General features: G+C 47.6%; 1 protein-coding gene across 3 annotated transcripts in view; it reads left to right on the plus strand.

Moving 5' to 3' along the window:
• SEC31B (SEC31 homolog B, COPII coat complex component) overlaps positions 1 to 18,848 on the plus strand; it is a 36,836-nt gene extending 17,988 nt beyond the window's left edge. For 2 of the 3 annotated variants that reach the window (XM_065671790.1, XM_065671791.1), the window contains exons 14-26: positions 317 to 425; positions 832 to 1,010; positions 1,671 to 1,797; positions 5,940 to 6,085; positions 7,261 to 7,434; positions 8,163 to 8,351; positions 9,021 to 9,234; positions 9,598 to 9,924; positions 13,262 to 13,317; positions 14,545 to 14,691; positions 15,109 to 15,225; positions 16,192 to 16,263; positions 16,967 to 18,848. In XM_065671790.1, the coding sequence (XP_065527862.1) occupies positions 317 to 425; positions 832 to 1,010; positions 1,671 to 1,797; positions 5,940 to 6,085; positions 7,261 to 7,434; positions 8,163 to 8,351; positions 9,021 to 9,234; positions 9,598 to 9,924; positions 13,262 to 13,317; positions 14,545 to 14,691; positions 15,109 to 15,225; positions 16,192 to 16,263; positions 16,967 to 17,146 (2,037 nt within the window). In that variant the 3' untranslated portion in view covers positions 17,147 to 18,848. The remainder of the gene's footprint in view (positions 1 to 316; positions 426 to 831; positions 1,011 to 1,670; positions 1,798 to 5,939; positions 6,086 to 7,260; positions 7,435 to 8,162; positions 8,352 to 9,020; positions 9,235 to 9,597; positions 9,925 to 13,261; positions 13,318 to 14,544; positions 14,692 to 15,108; positions 15,226 to 16,191; positions 16,264 to 16,966) is intronic. The other variant, XM_065671792.1, reaches the window with a different exon arrangement.
• Positions 18,849 to 23,446: the final 4,598 nt, after the last annotated feature.

A 23,446-nucleotide genomic window follows, 5' to 3' on the forward strand; every position in this document is an offset into this window, starting at 1 on the left:
CACTTGCTTGGCTTGTTCCTATTCTGTCCAAAATTATTTAGCTTGCTCAGGAGCTGGAAGTTGAGTTGGTGAATGCTGTCCAGCAATACTGGTGGCACTGTATGTCTTATAACTGCTCTTTGTTGCTGCCCTGGTGAAACTGTGAAGGTTGATAGAGCAGTAACAGGAGGCATGATGGGTTTCCAAGTTGAAATTGGATTTATATGAGTATGCTCAACCAAATGGAGAGCAGCCCCACCCCACTCTGTAATCCACAAACCTGTTCTGCTCTGTGTGTTTAATAAATTAATTTTAACCTCTTGTGCTCTTTGCACAGCTTTTGATAAATACCAGTGATGATGTAGCTGCTGTTTCCTCCTCTTCAGCCTTTTTTGACAACCTCATCCCGCAGAATATGAGCACATTGGAGATTCCTGTCACAGAAGGTATATAAAGTGTGTTTCTTCCCTTAAAAGAAAAGGAGAGAGGAAGAAAAACCAGAAAATTAGAGACCCAAAGAACCTGGTCCTCTCCAGCAGATGGATACTTTTAAAACACAACCCTTCCCAGTGTCACACAGTATCTCAGCATTGTGCAGGGAAATGCACTTTCTAGATAAGAGACCCATTAAAAATGTAAGAGAATCTTCTAGATTATGGACTAGCAGTCAAGTCAGTGGGGTTTTTATTGAAGTGCAAGATCTGATTTGGGCTTCCAAATTATCATTTTACTTTATTTTTAGCTGGGCTTCTATATGTTACTGTTTTTTTTACTGCTGGCTCTTTAAAGCAAGCATCATCAGCACATTCGGATGACGCTCCTGTGGGTTGACTCTGCTTCTCACCTCTGTAGATACAGATGGACTCATCAGCCAGGCCCTTTTGTTGGGAAATTTTGAGAGTGCAGTGGAGCTGTGCATGCGAGCAGAGCGCTTTGCTGATGCCATCATCTTAGCGATTGCTGGTGGGGAGAACCTCCTGAAGGAGACCCAGAAGCGCTACTTTGCCAAGCGGAAGACGAAACTCTCCATGGTAAATGACAGTTTTGTGCACCCACTGAGCTGGGGAAGGTGTGTGATATCTTGGCAGATGTTTGTGTGAATGGATGTGGAAATACTTTGGCAGGAAGTAGAATGTCAGCAGAATCTGTGCATCTCCTCTTGACTCAACATTTACTTTTAGTAGTTTTATGACAATGTCATGTTACCCACATAAAATATCTGTATTCTCTGATCCTTTTTTTATGTAATGGTTTGTGCCTCAGCTCGCCATGCTTGTAACCTGTGGAGCATACTGCACGTCTACAGTTCAGCTGGGAAGATCCTAGCTTATTAATTTACAAATTAGGAAGTGCAACAGGGGTTGGGATATCCTAGCACTATATTCCCTGTCATTGATACTAGCTGCTCTGAAACAAGACATGTTAAACAGATCTTTAGTCTTGGCTAGCAAAGCTATTTCTGTATTCTCTTAAGTAATTTCTTGGGCTTTTTTACTTTCTTTACAGACATTGGGTTTTGTATGCTGTTAAGATTGGGATGCTGGGATTGGTGGAACTTGATGGAATGGTGAGCTAGTTGCTCACTGTAGTAGTGTGGGAAGTGTGTCTGAAAGTGAGCTGTCACTGTAGGTCTTAAGCAGTCAGCTTATCTTTGTCTTCAGTGATTGACAGGCCTTCTGCTTCCCTTACAGCTGCTTTCCTCCATTGTGCAGCAGAACTGGCAAGATATTGTTTGCACATGTGATCTGCAGAGCTGGAAGGAGGCACTGGCCATCTTGTTAACATACTCAAACCATGAGGACTATACTCAGCTCTGTGGTATGTAGTGTACTGTTTTGATATGGTTTCCCTAGGTGAGGGCACCTCTGAACTACTTACAGAAAGAAGTGGATACAATTGAGGAAGGAAAGCACTCCTTACTCATTACAGCTAGCTGGAACTTAAGTGTGGACTGTTGTGTTAGGAGAATAATAAATGCACCTTGTAGCTGAGAATCATGGTATGAAGTTATATATGCTGATATATCCTGTCATATCTACCAACAGCATGTTTAAAAACAGGATGGACACTAGGCTGAGACACTAAAAGGGTGATATTTATGATTTCATTCTAAGGAGAAATGGATTCTCTGACAGTAAAAGGTCAGGTAGCTTCACTCCATCTGAAAGAGGTTTACCCTTCCGGCACATTCCCCTCCCTTTTAAGCTCAGAAATAGGGGTTAATGAACATTTGATGACTTCAGTAGTTTCCTCAGTTCTGTTGATAGTTCATCATGCTCAGCAACTGGTTGTTCTGAGAGTCACAGTTAGGGGGCAATCTAGTGACTGAATCTGATGAAGTTACTCATGTTGCTTAGCTGGGAACTTGCTCCTGGCTGATGGGAATAGGTAAGAGCTACGTGCTGTTGGAGAAATGCCAGCAGTTTATACAAGTAAGATGACACAACTTGAAATGCAAGAAAACATGACATTTCTTACAGACCAGATTGTAGGGGTGGACCATGGCTGTTGTGGTGATAGTGAGATAGCTTCAGTTCGTCTTTTATCTCCTGGCATTTGCTAAACACTGACAACTGCCAGATTGCCAGTTATCCCTGGTACTGGACACTGCTGGTGGAGATTCTCACCCCTCTTTGGGAAAAAAAATGTGTTGGATTTTTTTCACTGAATTAGTCTCTCATTTTTATGTTTTTTCTTTCATTTATATATATAGGATCATAGAATCATAGAATAGTTAGGGTTGAAAAGGACCTTATGACATCTAGTTTCAACCCCCCTGCCATGGGCAGAGACACCTCACACTAAACCATGTTACCCAAGGCTCTGTTCAACCTGGCCTTGAACACTGCCAGGGATGGAGCATTCACAACTTCCCTGGGCAACCCATTCCAGTGCCTCACCACCCTCACAGTAAAGAACTTCCTCCTTATATTCAATCTAAACTTCCCCTGTTTAAGCTTTAACCCATTACCCCTTGTCCTATCACTACAGTTCCTAATGAAGAGTCTCCCCCCAGCATCCCTGTAGGCCCCCTTCAGATATTGGAAGGCTGCTATGAGGTCTCCACGCAGCCTTCTCCTCTCCAGGCTGAACAGCCCCAACTTTCTTGGCCTGTCTTCATACGGGAGGTGCTCCAGTCCCCTGATCATCCTCGTGGCCTCCTCTGGACTTGTTCCAGCAGTTCCATGTCCTTTTTATGTTGAGGACACCAGAACTGCACACAATACTCCAGGTGAGGTCTCACAAGAGCAGAGTAGAGGGGCAGGATCACCTCCTTGGACCTGCTGGTCACGCTCCTTTTGATGCAGCCCAGGATACGGTTGGCTTTCTGGGCTGTGAGCACACACTGAAGCCGGCTCATGTTCATTTTCTTATCGACCAGCACCCCCAAGTCCTTCTCTGCAGGGCTGCTCTGAATCTGTTCTCTGCCCAACCTGTAGCTGTGCCTGGGATTGCTCCGACCCAGGTGTAGGACCTTGCACTTGTCATGGTTGAACTTCATAAGGTTGGCATCAGCCCACCTTACAAGCATGTCAAGGTCCCTCTGGATGGCATCCCTTCCCTCCAGCGTATCAACCGGACCACACAGCTTGGTGTCATCATCAAACTTGCTGAGGGCACACTCAATCCCACTGTCCATGTCAGCGATGAAGATGTTGAACAAGACCGGTCCCAACACCAATCCCTGAGGGACACCACTCGTTACTGGTCTCCAGCCGGACATTGAGCCATTGACCACAACTCTTTGCATGCAGCTATCCAGCCAGTTCTTTATCTGCCGAGTGGTCCATCTATCAAACTGATGTCTCTCCAATGTAGAGACAAGGAAGTCACATGGGACAGTGTCAAACGCTTTGCACAAGTCCAGGTAAATGACATTAACTGCTCTACCCTGTCCATCAGTTCCATAGCCCCATCATAGAAGGCCACCAAATTGATCAGGCAGGATTTCCCCTTAGTGAAGCCATGCTGGCTGTCACCAAGCACCTTGTTGTTTTTGATGTGCCTTAGCATGCCTTCCAGGAGCATCTGCTCCAAGATTTTGCCAGGCACAGAGGTGAGACTGACTGGTCTGTAATTCCCCGGGTCTTCCATTTTCCCCTTCTTGGAAATGGGGGTTATATTTCCCTTTTTCCAGTCATCGGAAACTTCACTTGATTGCCAGGATTTTTCAAAGATGATGGCCAGTGGCTTAGCAACTTCATTCGCCAGCTCCTTCAGGACCCGCAAATGGATTTCATCAGGTCCCATGGACTTGTGTACATTCAGGTTTTTAAGATGGTCTTGAACCAGATCTTCTCTTGCAGTGGGCCCAAGGTCTTCATTCTCACAGTCCCTGTGTCTGCCTTCCAAGACTTGGCTGGTGTGGTCAGAGCCTTTGCCAGTGAAGACCAAGGCAAAGCAGCCATTAAGAACCTCAGCCTTCTCCAAATCCAGGGTAGCCAGTTCTCCTAATTGCTTCCGGAGAGGGCCCATGTTGCCCTAGTCTGTCTTTTATTCACTACATACCTATAGAATCCCTTCCTGTTATCCTTAACATCCCTAGCCAAGTTTAATTCTAACTGTTCCTCAGCTTTCCTAACCTGGTCCCTAGCTTCCCGGACAACATCCCTGTATTCTTCCCAGGCTGCCTGTCCTTGCTTCCACCTTTTATAAGCCTCTTTTTTTTCCTTCAGAGTTTCTTCAACAGCTCCTTATCCATCCAAGGAGGTCTCCTGGCCCTCCTGCTGCACTTCCTTCTAGTCGGGACACAACACTCCTGAGCTTGTAGCAGGTGATGCTTGAATATCAACCAACATTCTTGGGCCCCAATGCCTTCTAGGGCTATATCCCATGGAACCTTACTAAGCAGGCTCCTGAAGAGGCCAAAGTCTGCTCTCGTGAAGTCCAGGGCAGTGAGCTTGCTACACGCTCTTCTCACTGTCCTGAGGATCTCGAACTCGACCATCTCGTGATGGCTGCAACCAACGCTGCCCTGGAGCATCACGTTTCCAACCAGCCCCTCCCTGTTGGTGAGCACGAGGTCAAGCATGGCACCTCTCCTTGTCGGCTCCTCTATTACTTGCAGAAGGAAGTTGTCTTCCACACAGTCGAGGAACCTCCTGGATTGCTTTTGCCGGGCCATACTGTCCCTCCAACAGATGTCAGGGTGGTTGAAGTCCCCCAAGAGAACAAGGGCCTGCGGGCATGAGGCTGTTCCTATCTGTAGAGCGCTTCTTCCACAGAGTCCTCTTGATCAGGCGGTCTGTAACAAATCCCCACAGTAATGTCTCCCATCTGTAAAGACACATAAAAATTGGCAGATATATAAAAAAATACTTATTTTTTTCAACCAAGTTGGCTTTGGGATTCCTTAATGATGTCCATTTTTCTGTGTTATCCAAGAATTGTGCAGCAAAGCTGGTGAAGGGTCTAGAATGTAAGTCTTACGAGGAGCAGCTGAGGGAGTTGGGGTTGTTTAGTCTGGAAAAAAGGAGGCTGAGGGAAGACCTTATCACTCTACAGCTGCCTGAAAGGAGGTTCTAGTGAGGTGGGGATCAGTCTGTTCTCCCAAGTAACAAGAGTAGGACAAGAGGAAATGGCTTCAAGGTGCACCAGAGGAGGTTTAGACTGGATATTAGGGGGTTTTTTTTTTCACTAAAAAGGGTTATCAAGTATTGGAACAGGCTGCCCAGAGAAGTGGTTGAGTAACCATCCCTGGAAGTATTTAAAAGACGTGTAAATGTGGCACTTAAAGACATGGTTTAGTGGGACTTGGCAGTGTTAGGTTTTTGTCTAGGCTCACTCTTCAAGGTCTTTTCCAACCTAAATGATTTTATGATTCTAATTAGGTGCAGATGCAAAACTGTCAACACCTTTTCATGTCAAGCTGCAGTAAGATAGTTAAGAGATGAGCACTGGGGTTAAGGAGCTCTTCAGAAAGAGTGTGTTAAATGTTGGCTGTATTTCTTCCTCTCTAGACATGCTGGGCTCCCGCCTAGAGTCAGAGGGAGATGCGGCCCTATCCAACGATGCCTGTCTCTGCTATATCTCATCAGGCAATGTGGAGAGGTTGGTGGAATGCTGGGTAAAAAACCATGAGACTTCGTCACCCCTTGCCCTGCAGGTACAGGTGCTATAATGTTGGTTTGACTCCTCTTTAGGCTAGTCTGGTAGCCTTGATCTGTTTGCATTACCCCATCAAACAGTATTTGGCTTCCAGCAGACAGTGAAGACCTGTTCATAGTCACCAAGGTATCTCATTCTGGCCTGGGTTATGGGCTTACACCTAAAGGAGGCTTTCACTTTCAAACATTAATGGTTTGTATGTTTAGGGAGTAGTGATTAGATTGCACATAAATCCAGCCACGGACAGGATTACAGCTCACCTTCCTGTCTTTCTGTACTGATGTAATCTCTGAGCTTCCTTTTAGTCAGTGAAGTTTAGACAGTACCTGTTTTCTTACTGTAAGTTGCCTGAGATTGCAGTTGCAGTGCTTGTCATGTCTAACTGTAATGCTCCAGTTATCTGACTGTACCTTCAGAACAGCCTCTGGCAAAATCAAGTCTAGACTGCATTACTCTTACTGAAAGTAGAATGATCATGTATGGGAAGTCACAGCTTGCAGATGAATCAGGGCTTCAGTCAGTGTTGTTACTTACCTGTTACACTTAAACCAGTCCTGACTAAGTCACTAACCCAGGTTTTGTCCATCAGTTCCTAGAATGGTCTAGACAAGTCTTCCACTCAGGTATCTGCAGATAATGTCCTCTGATATGGAGTTTCTTGGGTTTGCAACCTGGCTAGTAAGTAACAGCAACAAAAAGGCATCTCCAGCATTCCTGGTTATGTCTGAAACTGGCCTCCTCCCAGTTATCAGTTATCAGCCAGTGACCTTTGTCAACAATAGTAGTTTTTCCTAGTGAATTTCTTCTGGTATGGTTTTAATCCATCCTCTTCCAAGCTCATAGCTTTTAACTTCTGGACTTTCAGTAGTAACTTCCTTTTGAAAAGGTCACAGTTGATTTGAATGTCCTTGTGGCTTCTAATTATCTTTTTCTCCCTTACCATAGAAGTAGTACTGTCAGGGTTTGTTTCCTGGTTCCTGTTTTTCTCCGCAAAATGCACCTTAAGAAATGGTGATCAGTGATAGTATCTGGGGCAGAGTAACTTCTAGTCCCATTGGGCCTGATGTCAGCTGAAAATGGAGAGAGCCATCTGGCATTGTCTCAGCATGAGATGCACCAGTAAAGCAAGTCAGATTGAGTGGTCTATTTTTTCCCTCCTCCTGACTTCTTCAGGATCTCATAGAGAAAGTGATGGTGCTGAGCAGGTCCACTGAGATGCTCCGAGGCACAGCAGTACCAGCACCAGGCCCTGTCTTGGCAGAACGAATCACCCAATATGCCAGTCTCCTGGCATCACAAGGATGCGTGGCAGCTGCAATGAATTACCTGCCCAGCAGCTCTAAAGAGGTGAGTGAGAAACAGGTTGTTGTGGGAAGGAGTAGTATGGGGAGGAAAATGATACTTTGTATGAGAGATCTTGGGTTTTGACATGCATCAGGCCTTAAGGTTTCACCTTAATTATGGTAACTTGAGAGTAGAGATGGGTTTGGGTTTGGGTTTGGGTTTTTTCTAGCTTCTGTCTTCATTTACATTTTCTTTGTAGTGCCTTTGATCCAGGGAAAAGGAAGGGAGACATAGAATTGTAAAATGGTTCCTGTAGAACAATGCTGGAAAGCAGCTCTCCAGAGAAGCTGCGTCTGTTCCTGAAACTGGCTGGTAGAAGAAGGGAATGGGAGAAGGTCACCTTTTAGTTTCAAACAAATCTGTCTAGTGCCCAAATGTAGGTAGGAGTTGAGGAGGGGATGTTCTAAAGACTTAGGAGAGGATTGGTGAGTCTTCATCTGCCTGGGAATATGGCAAGTGATGTCCCAGACTGTTTGGCCTTTTGTTCTGGTTGGTTGGTTTGTTTTTATTTTTGTTTGTTCGGGGGTTTGCCTCTTTGTTTGTTTGTTGGGGAGGGGTTCTGTTGGTTTGGGTTTGGGTTTGGGTTTTTTTTGTTCCCTGGTGGCTGCTGGAGAAATGTTTAGTTTTGCAGGTTGATGCTCAGTACTTTGAGCCAGGGTCTGCTTTGAATGCCTACCCAGCACCTTCCATCTGAGGCTCTCAAGGCACTTCTAAAGCATAGTTTGTTTCAGCTTCTGATCGAACAGCTCCGAGACCGGCTTTTCCATGCTCAAGGAGAGAATGTGGGTGATCAGCAGCCACCCCCGTTTCCCTACACTCGTGTCAATGTAGGTGTCATTAAACACACATCTCCAGCAGCCAAAGGTGACTCCATCGCTGACAGAGCAGCCCACAAAACAGGCCCCAGACATCCAGAGAAGGTAGGCATTAAACTCAGGTGTTCATGGCTTGGGGAGAGGGATGAAGGCTACTGAGTTGCAGAAGGCATATGAGGTAATATGAGATGACACAGGACTGCAGGCATAGAGGAGTTCATCGTGGTGCCCTTCACTGGAGCAAACATGAGCTCTCTGATAATCCAAAAGCAGGCTGTCTGGCACCTTTTCACAAAGCTCTGTCCCACATGCAGTCACTGGAGGAGACTGTTACATGTAGTGGTCTGCTGAGATCTCACATACTGAGGAAGAATGGGGCTGTGGTTCACACTCCTACACCCATCTCACTCGTATATCAGTAAAATTAGTCTCAGTCCTTGTGAAGAAGACTGTTCAGGAAGTTTTGTTTCAGCCTCTATTACTTCATTATTGTTCCTTTGTTATTTCCTCTGGTTGTGCTTCCAGAAAATCACTGTATGGGAACTGGCTAGCCCAAAAGGACTAACCCTTTTGGGAGCTGGAGAATAGTCTGAAGAATGTGGTGCTCAGCTTGTTAAGCAAGTTACGTGGTGGGAAGGGCCTTTGATGCAGTCCATCCGGGGCAGCAGCAGCATCTTCTCATGCCTGAGAAGTGGCAGGGATATAAAGTGTGTCTGCTTCTGTGTGTATGTGCGTGACTGTGTCATCCATTTACAAGTTCTTTTTTAACTGCAGCCCAACTATCAGTCATCGTTTGCCCCTTCAGCTCCTTCTCAGCCTTCAGTGCCTTCCCTCTTCACGCCCCAGCCAGTGCCAGCAATGTCTGTGACACCTCACCACGTTGCCCATCCCCAGGTCAGCACGGGTCCACAGACAAATGTCTATTCCAGAGGGCCACCGTACCCACAGTACAACTTGGGCTTCATCCCAGCAACTGTTTCAGGGCCAGGTAAGCATTGTCTCATAGTCATGTCTGTTCTCCAGCTTTTCTTAGACTGAAGCCTTCAACATGGATGGCTCTGTGAAGAAAAAGTCAGCTGTCTGAGAGGCTTCTCAGTGCTTCTGACACATCCTGTTTTAGCAACAATTGCTGCACGTTCACTGATATTAAGCATATATGGGGTGGAAAAGCCACAACTAAGTTTGTGACTGAATTTGACTGATGTAGCATGGGTTATGGGGGATACGCCTGAGGTGGATATTCTAGGGTATAGCTTGGAGAAGGGAAGACTTTAATAGCATGAAGGAGAGCATCAGGAGTAGTTCACACATTAAATAAGTGATGCTGATACCCTCTCTTTCTCATTTGTAGCTGTATCACAGTCTCAGCCATTTGGACCAGCGGGAGTCAGACCTGTTGGTCCAGCTTCCTTCCCCAGCCAGACTTCTCTCACAGGACAGTCCATGCCCATGACATCTCCTGGTATTCCACCACCTGGACCTGCCCTCCTCACTCCAGCCTCAGTGCCATCATCTCAGCTTCCTGCAGCTTGTCCTCTCCCTGTGGCAAGCCAGCCTCCTATAGGTTTCTCTTCAGCACCTTTTAACTCCCCCATGAATATGGGTTACCCTCAGGGAGGTCCTGGAGCTCCATCTACTAAGCCCTTGCCAGCAGCCAGCATTCCTCCTCCTCCTACAGGTAAGTACTACTTGTGTGATTTGTGTGACCAGGACACTCCTGGATGGAATTTGGAGTACATAATGGACATAGACCTTCTGAAGGCTGGTCTGTCACCATAAAGGCTGGATGTGGTGCTGAGGATAACCTTACAGACACACTGTGCTGAGTCTTGCTGTGGTGGTGGTAAAACACAGCAGTGATGAGAGTTTCATTCAGACTGGTCAGCTGCTCTGTCCCCCAGGCTGTGGTTACAAGATGCTGTCTTTTCAGGTCCTCAGTGCAGCCTGAGTAGTCATCCACTCCAGAGGTATCTGCTCTGACTGCAAGGGTGGTGGTTCCAGGGGAATGACTGCTGATCTAGTCCCTGCTTATATAACTGGAATCCCTTGCTGAGCTGTGTTTAACCAAGGACAGGAAATCCCACAGTGTGAAACTTGTGGGGACTATACGCAAAGGCTCTGAGCTACAGCTGGACAAATTCCTTCTGGAAATCTAGTAGGGATAGTAGTCCAAGGACATGACTTGCTGAGTAAAAGCTATTGGTGATGATGACTCTTCCACCTTGCCTTGATTTTCAGGTTTCTTCCCTTGGCTAGATCCGCACGTGGATCATGCAGGTAGTACCTAGAGAAGCCTCCAGACCTCTTGGGGTGGCGATGTAGCTACTTCCAGTGAAATGTGGAGGAGTGTGCACGTTTTACTGTGTGTGCATGCGTGCATGCTTATTGCTGTTTGTGGTATCCTTGCATGCCTGGGGAGTTCTACAGCTGGGGTAGTGGACATACTTGTCCTGAGGACTAGTAAGTGACAACTGGAAGTGAGAATGAAAGCACTGTGCTCTTACAGAGGTTCTAGCTCCTTCCTTCTCTACTTTCCCCCAGTCCTGGAGGAATTAGAATATTCTCAGTGTCTGTGCCCATTCAGGCAGTTGCTGGGCCAACAGTTTAGAGAAGCGGCCTCTTTTCCTTTCCTGATTCTCTAGGAAAGGAACAGGCCAGTGGCTGTAACTCATTTCATGTTTTCTCCCTGTGACACTCACAGCCTTATGCATGGCTTTACTTGAGCTCATGCTTTCCCCAGGTGGTTTGAAAGAAGTGGGTCCCAGCATGAGCAGTGGTGGAATAGAGCTTCCCAAGCAGAATGGGGGGACTATTCCAAGGGGATAAAAAGCCCTTTTAACTTTAGTTACAGGGCAAGGTTTGGCTTTGAATCAGTCTATCTGGGGGGAAGAATCTGGTCTGTAGAACTCTTCTGACTAATGCTTTGTACTGATTTCTCTCCTTTGATTCACTGATGATGGAGAGTAGGTATGTTCCAGTCTATGTTGTCAGTGGGGTAAGGCTCTTAGTGGGCTGTCTCTGCACAGTGACTGCTACTTGTGCCAAAGACCATCTGCCATGCACAAAAGATTATTTAGAGAGTCTCAGCTTTATTGAGGAAATCTTGAGTGCTCAGTAGCCACTTACACCACCAAGCAAGCCTTGCTGAGTGGAGTGGGACTCTAGAAAGGGAGTTGTCCCTTCAGCAGAGAAACTAAAGACCCCAGTGTTTCCCTGTTAAAGGAAAGATGATTCCATGCTAAGGATTTCAAGCAGTTGCTCAGGTTGAGGATGCCCTGTGGGAATGCACTGCTGGGAAGCTCCCTTCTGGCAGCATTTACCCCTGGTTTTAATGGCAGCATATGGCATGCCTCTATCAGCAGTGCAAACTGCCTTCTGTCAGAGTGCTTTCTTGCCTGCTATTATTGTTATGGTTTTGATGGGTACTTTAGCCTGGAAAGGGACTGTAAGTTCACTCAGTCTGACTGGCCAAACTTGCTTGCTTTGGAAATTCCTGAACATGATCTGAACAGCTCACAAGCACATTCTCACTAGTGCAATGAAGAGAGATCTCCACTTTTAGAAATCCCACGCTCCTGGGAAGCGTCAGGGACAGGGTGAAGGGCAGCAACGTGCTGGCTGATCTCCTTTCTGGCCAGGGTAATCCCTGACTCCAGTCTGCGACAGCCTTGTTCTTTCTAGGACCAGCATTGCTGGAGACTGCTGCCATGGGGCATTCCTTTCAGGGTTGGTGAGAAACCCTATTTCACAAGTAGTATAGGCAAGATAGAGTTTCATCCCAGCAAAATGAAGCAGGATCCTCTTGTCTTGTGTCTGATGATGAAGGGCCTGGCTTAAAGACTAAAATTTAAATAGCTGTTTCCTGTGAGGATTCAAAGTGTCACTGGGTTGGAATAGTGCCAAGGATTGCTAGGCCACAGGCTCAGTGGGGGCCAGCAGAGTTCTAGGGCACAGAATCCCCAAGCTAGAAATAAGTGCCAACTTAATTAAACTACTGATCCAAACTCATCAGAGAGCGAGTCTTGAAATCATGGGAAAAGGGAGGGCAAAAAGAGGCTGCCAGAATTTTAATAATAAAGGTAATTAAAGTAATGAAGCACCTTTTGCATCTTTCCCCTGTGATTTTTAAAGCTCAGTTCAGGATCAGTGGCTCATTAAGTGTGCTACTGAGCTCCAGCAATTTTGATATTGCCCCTTAGAATTATGCCACTTTCTCACAGATAAGCTTGTCTCATGGGCTTGAGGTTATTAATACTGGGGTTTTGCCCAGAGGTGCAGATACCCTTACAGGACAGCAGCAGACAAGGTAGTTGGAATTTGACCTTTGCACAATGAAGCGTGGTCACAATTCTTTTGATGTCATGTTGTCTGATTTATTTTTAATTCCTAGAGTAAGGTTAGAGGCTAGGTACCACAGAGGGGTCTGCTCCAAAGCATCTACTGGTTAAGTCTATTTTATTCTAGTTGGTAAGCCAGCAAATTTTGCTAATCTTTATTCTGAACATGATTTTGGAAGGGGAAAATTTTAACCCACCCTAACTTTTACCCCCTTTCTCACAGTAACTTGCATTGCTGTAGACTGCTACCGTGTGAGGCACTCCTGTGAGTGCTGGTGAGAAGCCCTCTCTCACCCTTGACACTGTGGTACCATAGTCCCAGATTCTCTTGTCTTCCACAGCTTGTGCAGGATACAGAAAGCATCAGATAGTTGTGAAACAGCTTTCTGTGTGGGAGTGGGTGTGTGCCTGTTCAGTATAATCAGACATCACCTCATGATGCCTCTGCACATACTGTAATGCTGAGAATGTTATTAAAAAGGAGAAAGGGAAGCAAGAGCAGTTCTTGGGCCCATGAGCTGGGCCTCAGTTGAAATGGTCCAAAGGTCAATGATGGAGGAATTGGAACCATGGGCCTTTTTGCTGAGGGAAGTTCCAAACCATGCAAGCAACTATGAATTGTTGCTGTGGCCACCTCCTCTAAGTCTGACATTTGTGTCTTGTTCTGTCTCCTGGCAGCTCAGGAATCTTGGACTGATTCTACTGCTGGAAAAGGAGGCCTTCAAAAGAAAAAGGTGAGCTTTTTCTGGTTGTGTTTTAGCGATGGAGCTCCATGCAACAAATACATTCCTGTAAATGTTCTGTGTTACACTCAGCAGGTCTTATTCTACACGCGTCTGTCTACTTCTGCATTACACGTGTAGCCAGGACTGGAGTGTATGGCATCTTGATACTTGCCATCCAAACCTGCATGCTCTTCTCCATCGTGGCTGTTTTGTAACATGATTATCATCTGTGATGCTGCATCATCTGTCAGGACTTCCCAGATTGACTATTCCCCAGTCATATGTTTCTAGAAATATGGATTTAATCTTATGCCCTTGCCCACACAACATTTTTGATCATGGCTGGGGAGATCACGCTTACTTCACACCTGACAGCTGGGGGCAGTATTTCCCCTCGGCACAGTGAGAGCCATAGTGATATTCCTCAGATGCTGATGCTGACTGATAAGGCACTTCTGCTGAAAGAAGCTGGGACAGATGTAGCTGTGAGCTGCCTGCCATGTTGTTCCTACTGCTGTCTGCCTCATAGTGTTTGCACTGGAGGACCTGTGAGCTGAGCTTTTTGCAGCAATGCTCTCAGTAACCCATTTCTATCACTGCTGGCAGGTGTGATAAGAAGCTTCTTTGGCACCATTCCCACCCCCCACTCCTCTTCTTTATCTAGGAACAGACTTCTCGCCCTTTTTCTGGCAGCATAGCTGGGAACCTGCTTCAGGCTGTGCTCACTACAACAGGATTAGCCTCTTGTTAAAGCCATCTCCTTTTGATCTAGCCCTGTCGGAGTGAATCTATCCTGACTCTCTGGCTTAGCAGGGGCATGATGAAGTGTTTGCAAGAGGATTCTCCCCCCATGTCGTGGGATTTTCCCCAACACTTGCTCTGTTGGACACTTTACTGCTGCTAATCTCTACATTCAGGACTCGTGCCGTCGCAGAGCCAAGGCGGCTTTCTGAGGACCAGTGCTTTCAGAGGCAACGGATCTGTTTGATTGAACAATTCCAGAGGAGTTTTCTTGCTGTCGCTTTGACTGTTCATCTAGGATGCAAGAGGAAGGGCCCCACACTCTCAGCCAGGGGACTGAAAGAACAGGGGTGTGTTACACATCATCTTGAGAACTGGGCACTCTGCAAATTAGAAAGGAAGTTGGATTTGACTGTGGAGAGTGTAACCGACCCTCCTGCATGGACTTGGTTTTCTTGATATTTTCTTTTTTCTTTTCTTTCTTTCTGCTGGTAGTTGCCTGAGAAATTTACTCCTCCAGCCCCCATCACAGCTCCAGTAATGAGCCTGCCCGCTGAGCCCCAAGGGATCCATCCTCAGCTGTCCAGGTTGCAAGAATCTGGCCAGTCACCCCCAGGAGCACCGAAGGAAGGCAGCCTGCAGGTACCCAGGGAAAGTGGCGCATTCCCCAGCCACCAGCTCCTTGTCAAGTGCAAAACAACTCAGCTTTTGAGATTCGTATTACTTGGCAGCTGCAGGGCTTATGTTGCTCCCCAGCCCTCATAAGACACCTCTGCCTGTGTGTTAGATGAATTGCCAGGGTGGAAAATGACACCTGGGTATAGTTGGGAGAGAGGGAGGGAGGTCAGGTTGGTTGTCAGCCTGCTGAGTGTTGGGAATCCAGAGGCCTAAAGCTATAACCACAGTCTGAAGATGATAATTTAACTCCATGCTTCCAGGTATTCTCTGGATTTGCGAAGGGGTGAGATTATTTCTGTCAGTAGTTGCAGGAGGGGAATCTACCTGCTCCAGCCTTTCATGCTCCTGTTGCATTTATTCACCTGCTTCTCTCTCTGTCAGTATCACCAGCTACCCGTGGAGAGGGTTGAGAGGAAGGAGGTGCCCCCTGAGCACCAGGCTCTGAAGACCACATTTGAAGGGTTGGTGCAGCGCTGCTCTGCTGTCGCCACTGATCCAGTAAGTCCTCCCTTCTCTGATCTTTAACTTTTTTGCCCTCACAGATGTTTCACTTCTGGCTGGGGCAAGAGAGGAAGAGTCTTGTCCTTATAACCAAGTTAATCTCCATCTTTCTCCTTTCTTTAGGCTGTAGGCTTGTCCATCTCTTGGGAACTGAGATGCATTCTCTAGCATTTATCCACTGCTTCTCATTGCCTCTCTGGAGCAATGGTTCTGTTCTCTGGCTCTTTTCTTTGAAGAAAGCTGAAGAAACAGCCCAGCTATTCAGCTTCCTTTTTCACTAGCTTGGTCTATAGATAGTTCCTGCAGAGCTAGTATTACCAGTCATCCTCAGAGCTTAGAGGGAAAAGCTGAGATACCCTGGCTGGAATAGAAAGCCAGATGATCTTTGTGTCCAAGTCACTGTAATTTCTCCATCCTGGTTCCTGGAAGGCTGTTGGCATACACATCATGTTGCGTGAATGTATCAGGCCAGACTGTCTGGAAGGAGAGAAGCAGTGTTGGCAGCATTGTCTTAGGTTTCTAAGTGTTCCCACAGTTTGGGGGCACCTTGAAGCCTTCCAGAATACCTCTGCTTAGTGGATGCTGGGATGAGCACTGAGCCCAAACTGCTATCCCAGAGTCAGACAATTTATATGTAGCAGCAGCTTCATCATGTTTGCTCTGTGCTTTGGGAGTACAGTGTAGCAATTTCTGGGAAATAACCTAAAGGTTCCCTTTATGCGCAGAAATGCCTGTTGGTTTGGGCTTAAGCACTTGGCTTATATGAAGGTTGAATAGCTGGGTTAGTACAGCAGTGCAATGCACCTGAGATCCTAAGGCTGCCCAGAGCTAGGCTGAGATGCAGTGAATTTTAAGGTGCTGTGAGAAGAATAGGGGAGGGGAGGGACTGAGTGAGAACAACTTGGTTCTGGGAGAGATGGCTTTGAAGCTCTGGTGGAACTAGCAATACCTGTTTCACTTCAGAAAACCCGGAGGAAGCTGGAGGATGCATTGCAGCGGCTGGAGTGTTTGTATGAGAAGCTCCGTGAGCAGGCAGTGAGTAGATGCCACTATTACCTGTGGTCCAGTTGGGTTCCTGATCCCACCTTTGCACTGGGTGGTGGGCCTTGGTGTCTGTCCCACTGTTACCAGCTAGGGGAGTGCCAAACCTTATAACACACCTTGAATCCAGCCAAGCCTTATCTCTTCTTCCTTAACCTTGGCCCAGACATAGCATAAGGAAAAGCTGGAAAGGTATTTGTGGGGTGCTTTTACCCCCAGGAAGCACATAGGGATATAGCAAGTTCTAGATGGAAAGAGGCAGCTGGGGGTAGATGTTAAGTGTGAACCTCTAGCTTGAAAATCTCTGAAGCTGCTGATGGCAATTGCTGGAGAGATAGCTGTCAGGGGAAGAATCCTTTTAACATACACCCTTTCTCTGAGTTGTCCCTATTAGGCCTGAACAGAGACAGGATTCCATGCTGTATAGACCTTTGACCTCCTCAGGTACATCAGATATTCAGTTAATGCCTAAATGTCACTACTTAGGACCTGCATTCATTGTAACCCAGCCTGGGCATTAGATTACTGTTTGTTTAGTTTAGGAAACAGAGGGAGGAAGCAGGCTATCTGTCCTTCCTTGACCGTGTAGGTGCTGTTTGGTGAGGATGAGGTGGAGAACAGGAGGGAATGGTATGGAGGGAGGGGGGCCTGTGTTACATGCTGAGCATGCTGACTGATTTCTGCTCCCTCCCTGCAGCTTTCTCCAGCCATCCTCATGGGTCTCCATGAAATTGCCCACTGCATTGAGGCTAGGAACTACCAACAGGGTCTCCTGGTTCACACCCAAGTGGTGAGCAGCAGCAGTTTCAGTGAGGTCTCTGGTTTCATGCCCATCCTGAAAGTCCTCATGACCATTGCTGGCAAGCTGAATGTGTAAAGTGTGGAGCATCTGGAACAGTGCAGACTGAGAGCTGGTGGACTGCCTCACCTGTTGATATGCTGCAGGTTGTGGATTCTCCTGACTCTGGAGAATTAAGTCTGTGCTAGTGCCTGGAACTGTGCTGGGCCAGCATGCCTGGCCACATCCACTCTCCAGACAGCCCGCTGGTGCCTGGGACTCCTGGAGACTGTTCTTTCTCTCTCTTTTCTTTCTTACTAGTCTGAGGCTGCTTCCCAGCTGAGGAATCTCAATTTCAGGCTGTCCAGGTTGCACAGAGATCCTCCCTCTTCCCTGTATTCCCAGCACAAAGAAGAAACACCTTCCCTTCCAGGCTGGTGTGGCATGTTTCTTTAGGAAACAAACAGGGCTGGCACCAGCAGCACCACCAGACAGAAGAGCCTCAGGCTGTATTCCCTGCTGCAGTGTAAACTGCCTGAGTGATAGCTGGGTGCCCTTGGGACCTAAGCTGGGGTGCCCCTGCTCTGTTGGGCTGCAGTGAGGATCTCTCCTCTGGTTCTTCCTTTCTCTTCATGCTTATCCTTGACTCACCCTCTCATCCCTCTGCAACAATACCCTGTAACAACTAGGGCTAACTACCAGCCTGCTTTGGGCTAGCTTTGGTGTACTCTCTATTCTTCACCCAGTCCTCTTTTCATAGTCGAGTCTCCTGTTTACCCCTGTGTAATCTGTATCCCCCCTCCTTTGTATCTTTTACCCCATAGGGAAATGGCACCCCTGCAATCTCAAGCTGCAGGCTTGAGCCCTTATGTTTCAGGCCCAGGGTTGATTCCCCCTTCCAGCTCTTGCAACTCTCCCATTCAGGAACGCTAGCAGGTTGGGCTACTCTATGCGCTCCTCCCCAGAGCCAGTCACATCCTGTTGTTGGGCTAAAAGCCATCCTCTCTGGCTCTTGGCCTTTTTCACTTCCTTTATGTTAGCACAGTTGTTCTTTTGCCAAGTGGTGTTATCTAAAGGCTTCCTACACTGGGCTTTTCAGGTAGTTTAGGGGCTTTAAAAGCAGCAGGGATTGTTCAGATCCCATAAGAATCCCCTCAAGCTACTCTGACTAGCTCAGACTTGAGCAGGAGACAGCTCATTGCTCCAAGAGTGGTGCATTCATTCTGCCTATAAGTAACAGATGCATGCAAAGGTGGTAGGAATATGCTGCAGGAGGTGGCGCTGTCAGGTCTCAAGGATATGGCTGTGCTGAAGCTTTTCATCACTGTGGCTTTTCCTTTTGGGGTAAAATAGACGAATGAAGCATATCAGTTGTGGGGAAGAAGTCTGGAAAGGCAGATGGGATTTTAGGGCATATCTGTGTGTGTGTGTTTCCCTCTCTTCCTCCCTCCTTGTCTTCCTCTCTCTGACCCTCTTTTATGCTTACCAGGCAGCATAATCATTGGGCCTTAGCTGGGCGCAAGGCTTCTTTCCAGCCTTTGGCTGCAGCCAGCTCCTACTTCCTCTGCTTGCCGCTTGAGTGATAATGCCATTGCAGGCCCGTGGTTCAGTGACTTACACGAATCAGCCTGCTTTACCATGAGACTTAGGACAGAGGAGAATCAGAGAAGGGAGGGAGAGGACACACTCATTCTGTCCTTTCCAGGTCAAAGTGCCTCCTTGTTGCTGCTGTCTTGTTTCTATTGCTGCGGTTTGATGCACTGAGATTACAGAACAGTGAAATAAAAGCTGTGTTTTGTGATGCTGCTAGCTTTTTTTTTCACCTCTGGCTACAGGGGCTTCCCTGAGTGTGCAGGGCCACCCACTGAGAGCTGAGTTCTCAGCTTTGGTGAGGCAGGCAGTTGAGAATGGTGTGGGCTGAGCCAGATTCTGGGCTCTGCTGAGGTGGGCAGCAGCCATCCTGGTGTGGGGAGACCTCAGGCCTTACCTGCTCTTTAAGGCTGCAGGGTCAGAGAACTGATCTTCTCCAGATCACCCACCTCAGCTGTGACTGTTCATCTCATTAGAAACAACAAGGTCCCTGTGATGGCTGAGGTTCCCTTGGGGAATTACAGCAGTGTTGGGGATTTTACACTTGGTATTGGGAGTTGGAAGTATGTCAGTAAGTAAACAGAGCCCTTGATGAGATCCTTTCCTGTTGCAAATCAGTGCTACACCACTGAAGCCATGCCAGTTAAGCTAGGACAAGGATTTGACCTATGTGGAAATCAGGTTTATACCACTGAATTGTCCATTCCTATCATTAGTTAATAACTTCTGAATCTGTTGGTTGATTTTATTTACGCTTTCAAGCAGGTAAGAAGGCTGAAGTTGATAAAACATCAGTACTAAGTTAGTTGGGGGGATCCAACTAGCTCTGCAAAAAGACTAATCTCAAAGAAAATAGTTTCCTTTTTGCTGTCAGCCAGCACTCATGAAACTGTGAAGTAAGCAAGACTGTATTACTTGGCTTGTGGCTGGGGGATATGGGAGGAAGTAAAGGTTGAGGAAGCCTGTTTGGATGGGGAAGATTTGAAGGGCTATTGCTGGGAAGGAGCCAGGGCTTATGAGAGTTCTGTGGTATTATGGACCCAGCACACGCATTCGGGGAAAACCAGCCTTTGTTAGTTCTGCTGCTGGTAGATGCAAACCCCAAGTGTAAGGAAGAGCGTTTGCAGCCTGGTCTGGGAGTAGTTAGCAACCAGTCTGGCTTCCTGGCTGTCCCCCTCCAAGGAGTTGGAAGCTGGTTTTCAAAGGCAGCACTAGTACGGCATCAGAAGGGGTCATAACACAAGTGACCTGGTAGCCCTGGAGGTAGCATTTGCTTAACAAGTATATAAGGGAAGTCCTAGCTTTCTGAGATCATTTAACAAGCCTGTTATTTCTTAGATTGTGCCTTTCTGGATCCAGTTACAGTACCCTGTGCAGTCCAGCCCCTCCCTTTAACTCAGGCCACTTGCACTGCTGAGAAATAAGCGTGTGTTTTCCATGTATTTCTAAGATGTATATGACTCTAGTTCCCTCCAGCACACACAGCTCCTGCTACCCATGGACTCATGCAGAGTCTGGCTATTTATTCTGCCTTTGCTGTGAGTCCTTCCCACTTGCCCCTTTGTCCTACTGTTGCTCAGTTCTGCTTCAGGTTTACCCCAGCAAGCAGTTCCTAAAACTCTTAGCAGGGAAACCAGGCAGGGGGAAGCAAGGTGACCCGTTCGAGGGTCTTTGAGAGGCTTGTGATGGAAGCTTGGTGACCCTGGTGCAGTATACAACCTTGCAATCCCCACTGGAAAATGCTCCTCTGTTTATAGCACTATCTCAGCTGGCTGGTGACAGTGTTTGGTCTATGGGCAGCAGCCCTTCAGCACTGCCTCCTCCCATGTGGGCATACGCTACCACAGCATCTCCCTTGCAGCTCGACAGAGAAGCCATTTCTGTTGGGAGAGAAGGCCTTTGGGTTGACAAAGAATTGGGGGGGGGGGGGGGTCAGTAGGAAAGATCCCCGGGCACAGAGAACAGAGCTCTAATCCTGTTGCCGATAACATCATGTCTGCAGGCTAGGCTTGTGTGTGTTTGGGGGAGCTGGAGGGGCAGAGATTGTTAGGCAGTATTTGTTTGTAAAGCCACTTGCTCTGAAGATAATGCTTGCACTAACTTCTATTGAGGGAGCAGTGTGAGTCCCCACAAAGTCCTTTCCCAAAGTGTCTTTGAAGCCAAGAACCCATTGAAAAGAAGAAAGGCCAAGAGAGGGGATTAGTTTGTTCAGCAGCTGTGAATTTCAGTGGGAGGCTGATGAACTCCAAAGTCTTTGTTGAGATGTTTTTTGTAAGGAGCCCTGCTGGAGGGAGAGACCCACACGGGGGCCGCGGCCTTAGACAAGAAGGAATCCAAAGCGGCAGGGAGCTGTAAACGGGCCACAAGGACTTTTCCCAAACACTTTTCGGAAAAGGTGTTGTGAAGAGAGCGGAGGGGGATTAGCATGTGAAATGACACTTTCCATTGACTCCACAGAGGGGAGGGGAAAAGGGCTGGCTGGCTGATTTATTAGCATTTTGTTCCCTTCTCTATTCTGCTTCCCCCCAGCAGCCCCCCTTCCCCTTGCTCCCCTCCTCCCCGAGCCCTCTAAAGAGGTTTGGATTGGAAAAGGGAGCGGGGGGCTGCCTGTTTGTGTGTCATCTGAGCGAAGGTGACCACCTGGGAAGCTGAATGTAAATATTTCTCCTCTGAGGAATGCGCCTTCATTAAACCGAAATGAATACATGGAAGCATCCAATCCTGCCGCACAATGGCAGCAGGGCTTTTACCGCTCGGGGCTCCTTGCACCGGGGAGGGGGGACCCTGCGGCCCCGACCTGCTGCTGAGGTCAGCACATTTTGCAGCTGCGGTGTCGCTGTGTTCGCCCGCAGAAAGGAGCGTGTGGCGGTGGGGCCGGTGTTTGTAACGCTCCCCGCGCGGCCCCTGCGCCGACAGGAGGCACTGCGCCCAGCGGGCACGTTCTGGGCTCTGCCATGGCCTTCGCAGGCAGACGTGTGGGGCAGTGCTGTCGGCAGGGGAGGGATGGGTGGCACTGTCCCTGTGGTGTGCTGAGTGAGGAGGAAACGGGAAGCGGCTTCCACATCTTCTCTTACCTTTCCAGCTGGCCATGGAATGGTGGGCACAGAGGGGCATGGGGGTATAAGCTGTCCTCTGCCTTGCAGTGGTCCTCAAGCCAGCCCATGATGGAGCTTTCCCTGCTAAGTGACAGGCTCTTGCCACATCTTTGCTTTCCTGTCCAAGGATGCCTTCCCAGCACAGGGACATAGAATCACAGGATCAAATAGGTTGGAAAAGACCTTTAAGGCCATAAAGTCCAACCGTTACCCCAGGACTGCCAAGACCACCACTAAACCATGTCAATGGGTGGAGGAACTGCTGACAGAAATGCAAAAGAGCCTGAAGGTGAGATCACTGTGTTAATAAGAACCTGTGCACAAACAGCTGATGATTTGTGTGTGAAGGGGCAGTGTTTCAGGTTTCCCTGAGAACGGGCCAAGATTGTTTCCTGCAGTTTTTGAAGGGCCAGATTGACATGAATGCTCTTGCTCTGGTGAGACCCCAGCTTGCGTAGGTGCGAACTGCCACCCCCCATGAAGTAGTCCTAGGATCAAGGGAGTATTTGATAACTAAAAGAGACATACAGACTGCTAAGTATCTTCAATGTAGCATCTCTGAAGTAGGTAACTGGGCCCCTGTCTGGCCCCCTATCCACCCTCTTTCCTTCTGGCAGCCGCATTGCAGTTAGATGTAACCTCAAGCGAGTTCAAGGAGAGAGCAGGCCCATTCTCCTCGTGGTGGAGGCTGAGGTTCTGCTGCATGGAGAGAACTGGTCAGCTCTTCTGATGCTCAACAGATGAGTAAGCAGCTGGGTTTTACTCTCCAGCACTATAACTATGTACATCCACACACATACATCCACACAATTAGATGAATAAAGACACCCAACTACTTAGACACAACAACGTTTTGCAAGCACTTGGCTACTGATTTATTGCATTGGCTATGGGTTTACAAATATTGGCTACAAGACAGGTCTAATGGTGAGTAACTTAGCTCTGCTGGCTTCTCATCTGGCAAAAGGACACTTCAAATAGCAAAGCAGATGATAACCTCACAGGCCAGGGGAGATCGCTCTGATGGTGCAGTGAGCTTCCCCAGGTCCTGCAGCTGATAGCTTCTTCCCTCCCTACCCCAACCAAGGCAAGGGAACAGAGATGCTTCAACCAAATCTTCCTGCTTCTTGCTTAGCCTATAGAATATATACAATAAGTGGTAGAGGAAAAACTGTTATGTATACATCACAGTAACTGTGCAATAAATTAAACTTCAAAGTGCTTCACTTTCCTATTTACACCACCATTAAATAGTAACTGACATTATTTTCTCAGACTAGGAGGAAGTATTTAGTTAGTTAGCTGACAGGGTAAGAGTGCTTGGCAAGTACACCAGGAGGTGGGGAATGGGTTCAGCTGGCAGCTCTTCTCTGGGAGAGATATGGGAGGAAAGAGGGACTGGAGAACTGTGAAGGCATCTTTATGGCATCAGTCAAGAGCTTTGGCAGGGATGCTGGGGTGAAAAGGGAGAACAGACCCAGATGCTCAAGATACAGAGAAAACATTTTAAAAGCCCATGATGGGACTCCTCTTTAGGACGGCTGTTTACAGATCAAGCAGAAGCTTCAATCGCGCTGCTGCCATCTCAAATTCAAAGTAAAGCACTGGAGAGTTTAGCAAAGCTGTCAAAAGATGGGAAGTGATGCTATGGGACTTGTGGAGGCTGGCTTACTGCAGGAAGGAGTTGCAGACCTTTTCTATTCCCTCATAATGT

The sequence above is a fragment of the Lathamus discolor genome, chromosome 3 (assembly GCF_037157495.1).
Source record: "Lathamus discolor isolate bLatDis1 chromosome 3, bLatDis1.hap1, whole genome shotgun sequence".
NCBI classification, from domain to species: Eukaryota; Metazoa; Chordata; class Aves; order Psittaciformes; family Psittacidae; genus Lathamus; species Lathamus discolor.